Consider the following 15,557-nt stretch of genomic DNA (forward strand, 5'->3'; position numbering starts at 1 on the left):
TTTTTATTCACGTCTGACTTAACTGCATCTTTATTGTTCTGTAATTTTACAGCCGGAAGACTTGAAATACTCTGGGAAACTTTAAACAAAGGTCTCCGTCGTAAGCCACGACGGGGGGACAGAGGTGAAAGACTTGAATGCGGAACTAAAACCTTTTTTTCCCAAAACACAATGGGGGGGGGGGGTAAGCTGACGGTAAGCTTAACAGAAAGTAGACGAAAACAAAAAGAACTACAGCAGGCGGGGAGTGACAGAAACCAGGAGATGCTCGGCATCCAGAGAGGGTGAAAACCACGAGGAGGAAGAAGACTGTCAGAATAAAACAGGAAGTGAGGCTGGAAACAAACAGAGAGGGGAAAACAGAGAAATAAATCCAAGAATTCAGAGATTTAAAAAAACCTCTTCAACACAAAAACTGAAAGATCGCCGGAAACCAGCGGAGTTTGGTTCATTTGACAAACATGATGACGGAGTTAATCAAACTCTGAGCCAAAGAGCTGATCTGCTGAAAAGCAATAAGTAATTAGCATCTTACCTGCTGTGGACAGCTCTTTGAGCAGCTTTCGTTTGGAGGAACAGAGTTTAGCTCTTCTCTAACTGTCACCCTAAAACATGGTGTCCAATCCTTCGTCCTGCAGGTTTTAGTTGTTTCTCTGCTTCGACACACCTGGTTTAAATGACTGAGTGATTAACAAGCCTCTGCAGAACTTAAAGACCTGCTGAGGAGCAGAGAAACGTCTAAAACCTGCAGGACGGTGTCCCTCCAGGACACCACTGTCCTAAAACAACATCCGTCATTCATGAGAACTTACCTTTATTCAGCTGCCATCAGCTTTGTGTGACACAACGAATGCAGCGGGAAGATTTTTGATACTCCACCAGGAAGTGCTACGGTTAGTGCTGCAATTTTCAAAATAAGAGACTCCATAATATCTAATTACCAGCAGTGCAAACATTTACGAAGCAACACTTGCTATAAAACTTACTGAGATCTGTTCGTATTATCAATTGGCTCGTCGATCTGGTCAAAAATAAACTCTTCAAAGAGCTACCTGCTGCAGGTAAGATGATAACGGTTCGTAACTGTACCACAGAGCCTCGCCTCAGGAGATCCGAAGCATCGTTTTAGGGTCACGAGTTCAGCCCCGCTGGGTTTATTTGTCTGTGATAACGATCACAGAGGAGAGATTTGTTGGGCAGTTTCCTGATGATTTTCCTCCTCTGAAAACAACTGGATGTGTTGACTGTCGGCGCCCTCTGGTGGCGAATCTGATCCCGCAGGTAAAATATAACAAACAGGAAACAAACAAACAGGGAAGATGTGTATTTCACAAAACTACTACATCTGATGAGGCTTTACTGGTAGGTTTAGGAATATATATCAAAGAATTTTATTTTCTGACAGCCAGTTTCATAATAATTAATTTATCAAACATTACAGATCTTATATAAGCTTTTAAATCCAGTTTTTCTTTTAAAAACACGCCTTCGCTGTAAACCTTCTGGCACAAAACAACCCATTTGTTCTGAAATCAGTCAGAAGATCGTATTCAACGAACTGCAGATACATTAAAGTAACATTTTCTACGAGTTTATTGAGAAATCTTTGGTCAGCAGAAACCAAATCGAGCAAATATCGGTTCCAGTAGCTTTACAGTAAATTCAATTCATTACATTTGTGTTGCTCCTTATTTACAGTATGGAAAAAAAACAAAACCTTTAATCCACTCCTGCTGCAAATTCACTGCACACCGTTAGGCGAAAACTAAAATCCTGTGTGGACGCAGAGTAACGCGTGGAGCTGTTCTCCTAAACGACTAAATGACAGAGAGAATGAGAACAGGGCAGGAGGCGGAGCTTCGGAGCAGCGGAAATACGACGAACGGCACGAACGAAGCACTACAAGGGCGAGAAAACGAAAAAGGCGATGGACCTGAGGTCGCAGGGAACGCCTGGAGACGGGAGACAGCTCAGAGCTACTGATGTGGGCTCCCGCGTGAAGCAGTAACTATCTTACCTGCTGCAGATAGCTCCCTGAACGACCTCAGCTCGGAGGAACATGAGTTCGGATCAGAGCGACGAGAGAAGTGAATAAAAAAAAAAAAAGGTTTCAAGACGCATAAAGTTGGACGTTGAAACTGTTTTCAAGATGGCGGAAAATATGACGTTCGTGCCAGAAGTGTTTAATGACCTCTAACTGCAAATAACCGCGGAGAAGGAAAGGTGGCGACGAAAATGTTTGTAAATCGCACAATCGGCAATGAAACTTCTTCTTTTTAAGGGGTTAAAATGGCAGCGAACCCAGCGCGGTCTGACTGGCTGTTAACTCGTCGATCGGCTCAGAGTTGAACTCTAAATCAAGGTCGTCCAAAGAGCGATCTGCAGCAGGTAAGATACTGACCCTTCACGACAGGAGCCCGCTTCCAAAACTCTGTCCCGTCGCCTTAAGTCCGTCTGGACTGCAAAATAAAAATAAAAGCAAACAAACGATTGAAAAATTAAAAACAAATCTCTCCTCGGCTCCTCCTGGTGGTGGGGGGGGGGCGCTGCCGACTCCTCCATCTTGACCTTTCTTTTTTGCCGCTCTCCTCCCTTTTTGTTTCCTTTTTAACTTGCGGCGGCTGAAACGGACAAAACAAGAGGAGCAATGAGGAAACGGAGCTGGAGATGTGGACGTAAACACGCAGCGGCTGCTGGGGAAGTTTCCTAACGTCGAGTTTTGAAGCGACAGACCCCCAAAAAACATCAAGGCGTCCGTCCCAACATAAACACGTTCTTCCTCGGCAAAATTCCTACAGCGTGACTCCATTTCCCTCCTTCGGGCCTGATTGTTGTTCGGGGAGGACGTTTTAAATTCTCCTCATTTTCCTTTTCTTTTTTCTTTTTTTTGTCGTAGGTGGAGGCGTGTGTTCGGCCACACACTTTCCAGCCTCTGACATTTTACGTGGCCCGCACAATAAGCTCCCGCCCGAAAATAATCTGTGTTTATGTTAGGAAGCGCCCATCTCTCAGTCCCTGCTGCTTGTTTTAGGGTGGAGGAGGAGGGGGGACGGGGGGCGGCGAGAAATCACAGGAAACACCTTCTGCTGCCCAGCGAAGGCCCTCAGGCGCACACGGTACAATGAGGTATGAAAAGCCAAACAAGCGGCAGATTGTGTTTGGAGAAACCGGAGGAGCTGCCAGCAGGAAAGGACGGCTCACCGTTCTCGTCCCCGCCCGATGACTTCACTCCCAGGAGCATGACTCCATCTTTGCTGCTTTCGGGCCGGCTCTGGAAGGATGCGCTGTGGAGGCAAAGGGCGCGAATTATTACCCGTGTTCGCGTTGGTTACGACTCGCGCGTTCGAGCGCCAACTTACTTCTCGGTCCCGGTGTCGATGGTCTCTGCGGGAAAAAAAAAAAAAAGAAAACGGGAAGATTTTCAACACAAGCGATGACTAATTACCCCAGTAGAGACAAACATGGAAACCATTTTATGTCAAGCCGTACCTGTGTGATCGTGGACTTTCTTGCTTTTGTATTTGAAGATGACGAAAACCGCGCCTACAACCAGGAGGGCGGGCAGCAGGATCCACCACAGCCGTTTGTCTGAAGCTACATCAGGAGGACAGAGTCGTCAACATTCGTTCGTCTGGCAGATTGGTGGAAAACCAAAACGGTTTTCCACCAATCAAAAGTCTAGTGTAAAAAGGTTTTTCACTTTCTAAGGACGTTGCTGATTGACAGCTATTGTCCTGCGTTAGTTGGATGAATTGCAGTAACGTTTTCTGCACTATTTGGGATAAATCCCAACAAACATGCTCAGTTTCTTTAGTTAAGGGACATTCCACAATATTAGCAACGGAGCAAAAGTGCCAGAGTTAGCCAAAAGGCTACATTTTTAAAACTGTGACAGATGTTACAGTCACATTAAAAACAATAAAATTAGAACATCAAGTACAGCATATTAAAACGAAACAAAATTAGTTTTTGGATTGTCATGAGTACAAACATGGCTAAACATGTCAATGGCTATGCTAACAGCTGTGCTGTGACATGCTAGTGGTTTCCACCATCTTGTTAACTTGTGTTTTTATAAATTAATTCAGTTGAATGTTGTATTTAGCAGTAATTAGCAATGGCTAGCATGCTAACATGGGAAACTTGCTAGTTGCTACAAATAAGCACTAAACTATAATTTTTGTTAAGTATTAAAGGAAATGTCAGTTACAAACATGTCAAAAACATGTTTTCACATGTGAAAATGTGACTCCTGTATGAGAAGTTCATGTTTCTTGTTCTGATTTCACATGAAAAACATGCTATTACACATGCTAACTACCATTTCATTTTTGCCCCTTTTTCACATGGGAAAACTTGATTTCCACATGTTGTGTTAACATGTGTTTTTGACCCAAATTCACATGGAAACTTGCAAAACACGTGTCTGACATGTCACATGTAAAGATCGTTTCACATGTTAAACAGTGATTTCCACATGTGTAAGGGCAATAATGGCAGATAAGTTCAACACGTTTGTTTGTTCCTTCCCATCATCGCCTTTCAAAGCTAAATTAAATGATCCGTTTCATTCAGTCTCCATTCGACCGACGCTGCTTTGGGGTCATTGAACTCACCAGCACCTTTCTGCTTAGCATTCCCTTCATCCGTTTTTTGACTGGAGTCGTTTGGTTTCGGCTGGATTGTCTGGTTTGATTCTGTCAAAATTAAAGTTATAATAAAAAACAACATCACAGACTTACAGACTGCACGCTGGCTGACTAGATGTAAACAAAAATGTACAATTAAAATGTCCGAATATCGTCATAAAGAGCATTTTATAGATTATTACACAACTCTTACACAAGTCTGTGGTCGAAAATGGGAGTTAACGGAATACAGTAAAGTTCGCAGAACAAACGTTGAGCTGTTTCTATTAAATCACCTGTTTTACCTCCTGGAACGGTTGGACTCGTTGTTTCAGCAGTGCTGCTCGACCAACCTAATCACAAATAAATAATATTAAAAACACAAAGCAATGTTAAAAATGTTGATACTAACATTAACTTTTCAAAGCCAAAAGAACTGAAGATTTCCAGTTCTGAGTCTGACATGAACTACGTTGGATCCAGTGAAGCAAACCCAAATATTTTGTTGCTTATTGACTAACTGAGCACATTTTAATTCTTTTAGACCATTTTTAAGTAACAGAATGCATGTAAATACATGTAAAAATGTAACATCAGGTAAATTAAAAAGACAATTATAAAATATTGGTTTATCAATAAAACAACTAACTGCTGCTCGTCTGGTCAGTTGTGCTGGTTGGTGTTGTTGTCGTAGTTGTTGCAGCCGAAGTCGTCACGTCAGCTGAAGTTGTCCCGTTAGCTGAAGTCGTCCCGTTAGCTGAAGTCGTCCCGTTAGCTGAAGTCGTCCCGTTAGCTGAAGTCGTCCCGTTAGGAGACGCTGGTGGGGGAAAGCGGAGAGAAACGCAGACAGTGAGCGTCTTCTGTCCGTTATAACATCAAACTCCGTGTTCGCAGTAACACCACTGACTTCGCTGTCAGAGGATCAACTCTGAACACTCCTAGTTATTCCAAATGACGTAAAAACAAACTTACTGGCGGTGCCAACAGAGGTGGTGCCATTAGAGTTGGTGGTGTTGGCAGCAGGAGGCGTAGTGGTTAGCTTAGAAGTTGTTGTAGCTGAAGTTGTTGCTTTAATTTGGTCTGGTGCTGCAGTTTATTAAAGAAAAAAAATAGAAAATATAAATCCTTTGCTAATGGACATGCTAACTTCTGTGCTAATGGACATGCTAACTACTGTGCTAGGCGACATGCTAACGACTGTGCTAACAGCTATGGTAACGTCTGTGCTAACAGCTATGGTAACGACTGTGCTAACAGCTATGGTAACGTCTGTGCTAACAGCTATGGTAACTACTGTGCTAACAGCTATGGTAACGACTGTGCTAACAGCTATGGTAACTACTGTGCTAACAGCTATGGTAACGACTGTGCTAACAGCTATGGTAATGTGTATGCTAGGGGACATGCTAACGACTGTGCTAACAGCTATGGTAACGACTGTGCTAACAGCTATGGTAACGACTGTGCTAACAGCTATGGTAACGACTGTGCTAACAGCCATGGTAACGTCTGTGCTAACAGCTGTGGTAACGACTGCGTTAACAGACACGCTACTGGTTTTTCACCATCTTGTTAACTTGTGTTTTCATAAATTTTATGAGTCATCGAGGCTTCAGGCATTTTTGTTTCCTAACTTGGTTGAACGTTGTATTTAGCAGTAATTAGCAATAGCTAGCATGCTAGCATGGGAAACTCGCTAGTTGCTACAAATAAGCACTAAACTATAATTTTTGTTAAGTATTAAAGGAAATGTCAGTTACAAACACGTGCAAAACATGTTTTCACATGATGCGTAATAATTTAACATGTGAAAATATGATTTCTACATGCGAAGGTCACATATTTCTTGATTTGGTCCTTACAGAAAAAAAGAGAAAATATAAATCCTTAAAGTTTGGGGAAAAAAAGCATCAGAATGATTTATCTACAGAATCAAACAACTTGTTCATTTTCACATTAATTGGACCTTTTTCTTCTCTTTGCTTTTACCAGGTTTAAGTAGAGTTAACTGTGTAATTTATTTATATAACGCTGATTAACAGTTAACTGGATTTTGTTTGCTCTATTAAAAAAAAAAAAAAAAGCACAAAGACGAAGCTTGAAAAAGGGCCACATTTCAAGGCTTTAATTTTAAACGTACCTGAAGGGACGTTCGTTGGTGGAGTAACTGAATCTTCTGATAAACCTAAAAAAACAACCAGAAACACGAGTGTTAGAGAAAAACCTCAGACCTGTACCTGACTGCAGGAGGTACACAGTCGACAGAAGTTCTATATTTAGTTGATGTGACTGATTCGGCTGGGTTGAAACCAGCTGTTGGACTCTGTGGTCATGAAGGTTTCTTGATGACACCAGGTTCAAGTAGAGGAACCTTCCTGAGCGCATTCTGGCTCCAGGACACACCGGTTTTGTAATCGTACGGAGGTGGAGCCGAGTTGGATCACTGGGCGCTGGAGAGAACTCGATGGACGAGGCGCGGACCCAACATCCCCCTCAGTTCAGGACATGTTTAGCGCCAACCTCTGGTGGATCTTTTCCGGCGCTACGAAGGAGGCTAGACGTTCAGTGCAATGCAAGTCGTAAAGGTTACCCCAAAATCAGTTGGTGGCCACTTGAGGTGAAGGTGACATCAAGGCGAAGAAGGAGAACCACAGATTCTGGTTAGTTGGACCGGAATCCTGAAGCAGCTGAGAGGTACTGGCAGCACGAGCCAACGGGTCAGTCGTGGAAGCCAAAAACTCGGCGTGGTCATAAATCAAAAGCTGCAATTAGGCCTGACTGAAGAACATTTTTTGGCAAAGCTGCCTGACAACCTGGCCCTGAAAACAGCGTGGTTTCAACAGAACTGCTAGCAGCGGAGACGACGTGCGTCTGACTTCTGTTGCAGACGTGGAAGGAAGCTTTTTAGGACCTTTTCAACCCGACTTACCGGCCCTTTGTTACAGAGGCAGAGCTGGGAGATTCGTTAAAACTGATACTGGCTGATAGTCAACCCTCTGAGTCCCAGAACATTGTTCTACATGTCTGTTTCTGTAATTATCTCTACCATTAACATGCCTCCTTTGTCTTTCTTTTTATAGAAACTACACCTGGACCAGCCGGTCTTTGTCTGCGTCTTTTTCTTGTCCTCTCAAACACCCAGCCGGTCGAGGCAGGTGGCCGCTCCGTCCTGAGACCGGTTCTGATTCTGGTTCTGCTGGAGGTTTCTTCCTGCCTAAAACGGAGGTTTACCTCTCCACTGATTCAGAGGGAGGTGCTTCAGGTTCTCCATTCGGTTCCCATCCAGCAGCTTGGTTGGCATTGGTGAGCAATGGACGCTAAAATGGATGCCTTTGACACCGATGCTGCTCACAGCTTTTATGGACCGTCAGGAAGGTGTTCAGTTTGGTCCAATTTGGAGTTTATTGCTTTTATTGCAGATAATCATGATGGCCTCGTTGGGTGAAGACCTCCAACAGGCACCTGAAGCCTCAGAGGGATTGTCAACTTTGGCTTGTCCCATTACTAAATGTTTGTCTAGTTCCCAGGTTAAGAAATCTGTCCTATATTGCCAAAACTAAATTACTTATTTTTGTTTTTACTTGTTTTTTTTTTTTTTTTATTGTTGTTGTTGCTTCTGGTTCCAGATCTGCAAAACTGTAGAGCCGGGACACAAAAGAGGAAACCAAGAAGTCCCGCGCCCCCATCTACAGATAAAGTATTTAATCTGCATCCTCGTCGTAGGAGGACGTGGGGAAACATTCAGGACTACCGTGGCCCAAATGCACAAGTGTCTGTGTCGGACATTTCCTCAGACAGAGTCTATTTTCGGTCTGCGCTTGAATATTTATTGGATTCCTGTTTGGCAGAGCTTGAAAGGCCGCCGTTCGAGACAAAGACCTCGTCGCTCCAAGTGTCGGACACGGGACGAAAAGTCAAGACACAAGTGGAAGTCGTGGCATGTCGAGGTGGACATCCTCTTCAACCGCATCCTGTCGCAGACACACAATTGTTGTTGTCGTCCCCCACCTCCCCTCCCCTCCCCGGGGCCTGCGTCAGGCTTCCTGTCCTCCCGGCTGTCTGCTGAGAAATCTAAAGCCGAATCTAAACATTTCCAGGTCTTCAGTTTTTTTTTTTTGGAATTCGAGACAAGTCTACGGATCAAACGTCAGACGTCCTTTTCAGTAATTCAAAGGAACAAATCTTTAAAAATCCTGTCCAAGTCTGAGTTGAACACAAATTGAACACAAAACACATTGTATTTAACAAGGTCGTGGCTTGTGAAACACGGTGACAACAACGCTCCGGCAGGGGTGTTTCCTCCAGATGTTTACCGCTGGAAGTCGATTTGTTGCCATGCGGGACCTTCTGGGTTCAGGACAATAATCTGTTGTCTCAGTGAGAGTCGGGGCAGCCTGGTTCCCACTGGTTATCGGCCGTTCCATCACCAATCAGCTCAGCGCAGCTACAGTCTCCTCTGGCTCGGCAGAGGGAAACACAAACAAATCAGGAGCCAACGTTTGTTCTTCTCCTTCAGCCTTCGGGGTTTTTTAGTTTTTGTAAACTGGAGTAAAATCTATGGACCTATCAAAGCTAAAGTTTGGGTTAAAATCTGAGAAGAAGATGAAGGTTGAAGACTCGAGGGAACACAAGTCGTTTTTTTTTTTTTTAAGTTTTTATATCTCGGTCCGGATGAAACGGAAACGGCCCCTCTGTATCTCAGAGGCCAAACTCAAAGTGTGAGACTCTTGTGAACATCCCTGGGATTTTTATCTCCCTGCATGCCAAAACTGAATTATACTGAGAGGAACGAAAACTTGCAAATAAACCAACTCCGGCACGAACGAAAGAACACATCACATTTCCACAACAGCCGAGCCAGTTCATGAGCACAGATTAGCAGATTTAATGCAATAAATTGTTCGATTTGGTTTTGGTTTTTGGATTAGTGGAGGCCCCTTTTTCTTTTCTTTTCCCAGATTCTGTCAGTCTGAGTTATCACCTACCTGGTGTGAAGACATGGGCTGATGCTAGGAACAGGAGGACAAGAACCCTGGTGGACTTCATGGCGGCGGCTGCGGCAATCTCCTCGGACTTCTCCCACGGACTCCAGTTGAGCGGCCCAGTTGCGAAAGGTGTCCGAGCCCGAGCGCTGCCCCCTCCGTCACTGATGCTTATTTTCGCACTTCCTTTAGATAAAGAAGGGGAGGAAATACATCGGCTTCCCTTCCTGACATAAAGTGGGTGGATGTGGAGACTAAAACAAGGAGACAACCCCCCTCCACCCCCACCCCCTTTGGTACGAACCTGAGTCCATTTAACAATAATGGCACTTTGGGGCCATGTGTTTCAGGCAACTCCCATGGCTTATTTTTTCCTGCTGTGACAACACTCGACGAGCTGAGGGGGATCAGAACGTGGAAAAAAACAAAACAAAACAAAAACAGAAGAAATGACACAAAAAGCAAACAAATTAAAGACGTTTGAGTGAGACGAAGAAAGGTTCCCACAAGTTACAAGTGAGTCAAAAACCAAAGCTGTAATCCCACCTGACGACCCAGGGGAGCAGCGTAAATGCCAGCCGTGACGCGCCTCTGTTGTTCTTCTCTGCTGCTGGAACAAAGTCTTCTGCGCCCTGAAACACTTTATTAATAGCTTTATTTTATTTTTTACCAACGAATAAAGCGGTTTTGGAGCCACGGGCGCATTCCGGATGTAAGGATTAGTCCAACCTTTTTTATTTTTTATTTTAGCTTTCCATGATTTCTATCAACAGACGTGTCTGAAATTCAATTATTTTTCATTACTTTTCATTTCACACGCTTCCTTTTTTTTAAAAATATGACAGTTAAAAAAGGGAAACACTGAACTAAACCAACAGTGCAGTGATGGGGGGGGGGGATCCACTCTCTGGCGTTACAACTGTTCAAGTCCAACCTCAGGTGGACACAAACGCGGACCAAACTCCACCGACGGGCGGGGCTCTGGATTGGCTGTTGTATTTGGAATCGGCGTCCTTTTTGCACCACTGGACCAGTTTGGCCCGAGCTCCAGCTGTTAAGACAGATGGTCCATTTTCACTCAGGATACTTCGGTAAACAGAGGAGCTCACTGTTGGCTCGATGACCTCAAAGAGCCCAGGTCCCCGTGGCTGCAAAACAAACCCAGATTATCAGCCCTCCACCACCGTGCTCCGGCTGACATTCTGTTTGGTTTTCACCAAACGTCCCAGGGGGAAACGTCTCTACTCTGGTCTCATTTTGTCCAAAGATCATTGCAACAACATCTTTTCTGCAGGCTGTCCTTCCAAACAAGCCACACTTGTTCAGTCTTTTCCTTCTTGGACTGCCATGACCTTTAACCTTTAACCTGCTGAGGCCTGAAGTCATTTAAAACTAAACCAAACAAACAAAAAACTGTTTAATAAAATAGTCCACGGTCTACTCTCTAGGAAGTGATTTTATCTGTTTTGGTCGACTCACCACTAGTCTGTTATCTCTTCATCTAGTAAAAGTTCCTGCTTATTTTCATGAAACGATGCATTTTCTTTTGCGATCGTAAGACTATTACGATGCAGAAACAAGTAGATCTTGTCTTACATTTTTCTGTACCGTTGTAAATAACTCCTTCTCTTGAGAAAATGTCACGAAAAAAAATATATTTTTAAGCCAGTGGCCACTCTCTGCTTCCATACTGCGTCATGAGGGTTGAGTTTGAATGTTCGGGAATAAAAGAAAGGTTTAAAAAAAAAAAAAAACCTGACCTTGATGATTTCTAAGACAAAAGGCAACTTTTCTGTTCTGCATTTTACTCAAGATTGTGTCGACTTCCCACCAACAAATGCTGGCAGCCGTAGTTCTTCACTTTATTGTTGACTTCACAATGAGCAAATTCAATTGGTTTTCAGATTTTCCTTCTGTAGCTCCAAAATCTTACTTTTGTTAAAAAAAACAAAAAAACAGGATGTCAGAGTTTACTTCCTTTGATCCGAGCATTGTGTTTGAATAGCGTTAAAGCGACCAAGGCCAGGCAGTTCAAACACCTTACATTCACATGCTGGCTTCTTGGCTAAAGCTGCGAAAATGAAGAGAATTCAAATTATAGTTATTTATTTGAACGTTTCGAAATGGGCCGAGACGGTTTGGCGGATGTTTTGTAAATCCAACTCTAACCTCTGAGTAGAGGAGCGGATATTTGCCGCTCGTACGCGCAGGTACGGCGGGGAAATCTTGGCTTCAGCTCCAGAGTTTAATCAAAGAAGTCACCAAGGTTGCTGAAGAGGAAACATCTTTGTTGAGGAATCGCCGAGGCGCAATTTCCCCCATCGACTCAGAGGCCAGCAGACGCCTATTTGTTCAATCGAGAGGAACAGAACACGAGAAAAAAAAATACTAAACACAAACCGGAGCCAGGCTTTTTTGTCTTTTAATGAGGTTGTACTAAATTGTTTTTTTTAAAGCTTTCTAAAAGTGTTTTTGTTTGAATTTTATTTGATTTTCTGCTCATTTTCTGTCCAGTCTTTGTAGCTGACAATCACAGCAAACTGTGCTTAAGAAAAGTGAGGAAAGTGGACGAAAGCATACGGATCAAATTTAAAAAAAAAAAAAAAAAATCTACAGCCAATGAACAAAATCTGAAAGTCACGTCACCATTTTCTGTGTCAAACTGTTATCATTGTTATTTTTCAAAAATAACGAGAAAGCCAGAAAAATAGCAGCAGTCACAATAGCAGTGGCGGCTGGTGGAGTTTTCTCCAGGGGGGGCTATAAATCCAAAATAGACTTACACCAAAGGTTTTGGTATATGTTGGTATATGTTTTGGACCAAAAACATATACTAAGGTATCACACCAGTGTATTTACATTAATTAAAACAACAAAAGCAACATTATAATGTACATAAAAATGTGCATATGCATAAGTGCTTCCTGAACACCAATACTTACAAAGACGGAGGTCTCCCAGGGCACAAGCCTGTAGAACACATTTAGCGTTAATAAGACCTGTTTTCTCCCTTATTTTTCACAACTTTACCGGAGAAAATACGTCAAAGCTTGTTTTATGGTGAGAACACTCACTACGTCACGTATTCTTAACGTACAATATAACGAAGATCAGATGTCTCACTCCGATTAGAATTCAAAACCAAACATTCTAACAGATTTTAGCATAAACTTTCTTAAACTAATTATTAACTATGAACTTATTTATTACCTTGTGTGTGTAACTTAGTCACGTAATGAACTTATTGCTGTCTTTGAATAAAAGGCAGCTCACCCGCGGCTCGACTTTTCAATCAGGCGAACTTCCTGACAGACGGATGTGACGTCAGCCTCCATGGCGGGAGGGTGGTGAAATGTAAACACAGCTGCATTCAGCAGCTCAGGGCGCAGGAGAGGTGCACCCTGAACGGTCCTATCTCTTGTACTGAAGAGGAGCTACTGCGCATGTGCAACTTTTAACGAGAGTCTATGGACAAAGATTTTTGCGCCCGGGGCGGAAATCAGACAATGTCGAAGAACGAAACTTATTTACTTATCATTAACTATAAAATATTTATCTTACACAAATATATATATATATATATATATATATATATATATATATATATATATAGAAATATTTTTAATGTACTATTTATTTATTTTTTTTAACGTATTATTCAAGGTAATGTGAGTGGTGGGGCGGCGCCCTAGCGCCCTCTATTGGCCAGCCGCCACTGCTAGCTAGCAAATGACTAGCAAGGAAGCTAGCTTGTACTTAAGCTAGTTACTAGCTAAGGATCCAATTTGATTCTTTCCTAAGTCATCTACTAGTTAGCTAGTAGTATCTTTGGTACTAGCTGTTACTAGCTGAAGTACTGTGAACATCAGTAGCTAGCTAAAGTACTAGCTAGAAAACAAGTGTCTAGCTAGCTCACAGTTTAGCCAACTTCTGATTAACTTTGCTAACTTTTCTGTGTTGAAACACCAGTTTATCCCTAATTTTAGGGGCCTTTTTATGTTTTTATTTAGAGTTTAAGGTGGTTTGATAAACAAATATTATTAATATTATTGTATTCCCTTAAAAGTGGTCAAGTATTGACTGAAAAAGACTAAGAAAGCAGCCAAAGTCAGAAGAAAACTGAATAACTCAGAAAGACTGGAAAATATTTTGCTTAAGACTATAAAAAAATAAAAGGGTAAAACGAGACTTTATGTACAGGTCACACGACTAAGATGATGAACGGTTAGCTCTTTGTTTTCAGGCATTTTTCTGGCCTTGAACTCAACGGTCTCCGTTCACGTCTTCAGTTTCCTCGTTGTTTTGAATTATAAACGTTCGAACGCCTGCTTCCTGTGATCTTCCTCGTGAACGGGCAAGAAAAGAACAAAACACCGTAAATCGGCCTGGGGTCGAACGCACACACCACACGCAGGTTTCGTTTCAAGTTGAAATTCATGCACATTTTTATTGAACAGTTATATAAAATACTTCTCATAGTTGCAAGTGCATGCCTCATCTGCCAACAGTTTTGAAGTTAAATTACAAAAGCAAGGCTTCATGTCGTGTAGTGAATTACTTGGGCACTTAAAGCAGTTCTTAAAAAAGACCTAAGTATTTTTTTTTTTCTTTAAACTTTTTGTTTCGTCTTAAAGTATTGAGCAGTATCAAACCTGTAACTGATATACAAAGCAGTTCCAAATAATAGTAATAATAGGAATCAAATTACACTTTCTGTGGCACATTTACAAAACAAAACAAAACAAAAAAAAAGAAACCAATTCACCTGGTATATGACACGAACAGCTAGTCATGCATTTTGGAGTTCCACGTGAAATCACACACCTCACAAGAATTGTCAAACATGCTTAACTGGACTGTGTGCACTTACAAGCGCAGGTTCAAAATATGATTTCCTCATCCGTCTCCGATAATTAAATGCTTCAATTACAAAAGGAGTCCAAGGCATAGAGCATCATGGTGTTAATTTAAAGTATGCAAGTATACGTTTCCAGTATATGTTCACTAAAGCGCAATATATCTCAAAACAGGCCGTCACAGCCGAAGGTATTCAGATCTTCTAATTTCTTCGATTTTTATAAAACATGCATAGGCAGACACGTTAATATACTCTTCTTTTTTTCTTTTTGTTTTACACAATATAAGATCTCTATTTTTACTTTGTTCGCAATACTTAAAAAGAGAGAGAGAGAGAGAAAAAAAAATTAACACTCAATTCCAGCAAGCCACGATAAAATCTAACCCCACCCTCCCCCCTTTTTCCAAAAAAAAAAAAAAAAAAAAAAAGGACATAAAATAAACATATTTGCAAATGATAGATAGGTAAGTGTAAATTCCAGTTATGAAACTCAAGAAAATAGGTATTCATTACCGAGTTATTTAACCATTATACAGAAAAAAATCAGGTCAAAGCACACACCAAAAGAACCTGAGGTAAGCAGAATATGTACAAAACCATAAAACGTTCCATTATTTGGCATTTCGACAACATTGCAACATTCCATTTTTAAGACTGCCTAATTAATTTCAGAGCTATTTTCATAAGAGTAGCAAAAACAAAGTCATCAATAAATAGTCCTTATTTAGTTTGTACACCCTTAAAAACATGATCTCATGTTCTGTCCTTTTAGTGCTGTGTGTGTGGGTTTTTTTTTGTAAACGTACAATAGTTAGTAAGAAGCTAAACGACTTTCCGTTTCGGTGTAAGTGAGCGAGGGTCTTTTTTTTTAAGAAAAAAAAAAATAAAATCCATTAAGTCTAAAGTCTGTCCATCCTGCTTCTGTCTGACAAAGTGAGGGGTGGTGCACGGTCCGGCGCATTTAAGGCCTGGCCGTTCAGAAATGGGACCCGGAGATAACGTAGCAGATCGGACTATGAACTAATATTATGAAGGCATTTCCAAAGACTAGCACGTGAGATGTCCCCCCCCCCCCCCCCCCCCCCCCCC

General features: G+C 42.0%; 1 protein-coding gene across 3 annotated transcripts; it reads right to left on the bottom strand.

Annotated features, from left to right (window-relative positions):
• Positions 1 to 1,575: 1,575 nt before the first annotated feature.
• LOC108234825 (probable GPI-anchored adhesin-like protein PGA18) lies at positions 1,576 to 10,928 on the bottom strand. 3 transcript variants are annotated; one of them, XM_037976665.1, is made up of 13 exons: positions 10,157 to 10,928; positions 9,915 to 10,007; positions 9,614 to 9,796; positions 6,769 to 6,813; positions 5,601 to 5,714; positions 5,440 to 5,445; positions 5,278 to 5,403; positions 4,925 to 4,981; positions 4,617 to 4,697; positions 3,490 to 3,594; positions 3,360 to 3,384; positions 3,202 to 3,284; positions 1,576 to 2,621 (listed from the first exon to the last, which is right to left on the bottom strand). In XM_037976665.1, exons 2-13 carry the CDS (start codon positions 9,922 to 9,924, stop codon positions 2,608 to 2,610), a joined length of 849 nt encoding a protein of 282 aa, XP_037832593.1. In that variant the 5' UTR covers positions 9,925 to 10,007; positions 10,157 to 10,928; the 3' UTR covers positions 1,576 to 2,607. The 3 variants fall into 3 exon arrangements, with proteins under 3 accessions (XP_037832593.1, XP_017269809.1, XP_017269808.1); XM_017414320.3 differs by having other exon boundaries at positions 4,934 to 4,981; positions 5,278 to 5,445; positions 10,157 to 10,927; XM_017414319.3 differs by having other exon boundaries at positions 5,278 to 5,445; positions 10,157 to 10,356.
• Positions 10,929 to 15,557: the final 4,629 nt, after the last annotated feature.

Source organism: Kryptolebias marmoratus, linkage group LG7, assembly GCF_001649575.2.
Source record: "Kryptolebias marmoratus isolate JLee-2015 linkage group LG7, ASM164957v2, whole genome shotgun sequence".
NCBI lineage: Eukaryota > Metazoa > Chordata > Actinopteri > Cyprinodontiformes > Rivulidae > Kryptolebias > Kryptolebias marmoratus.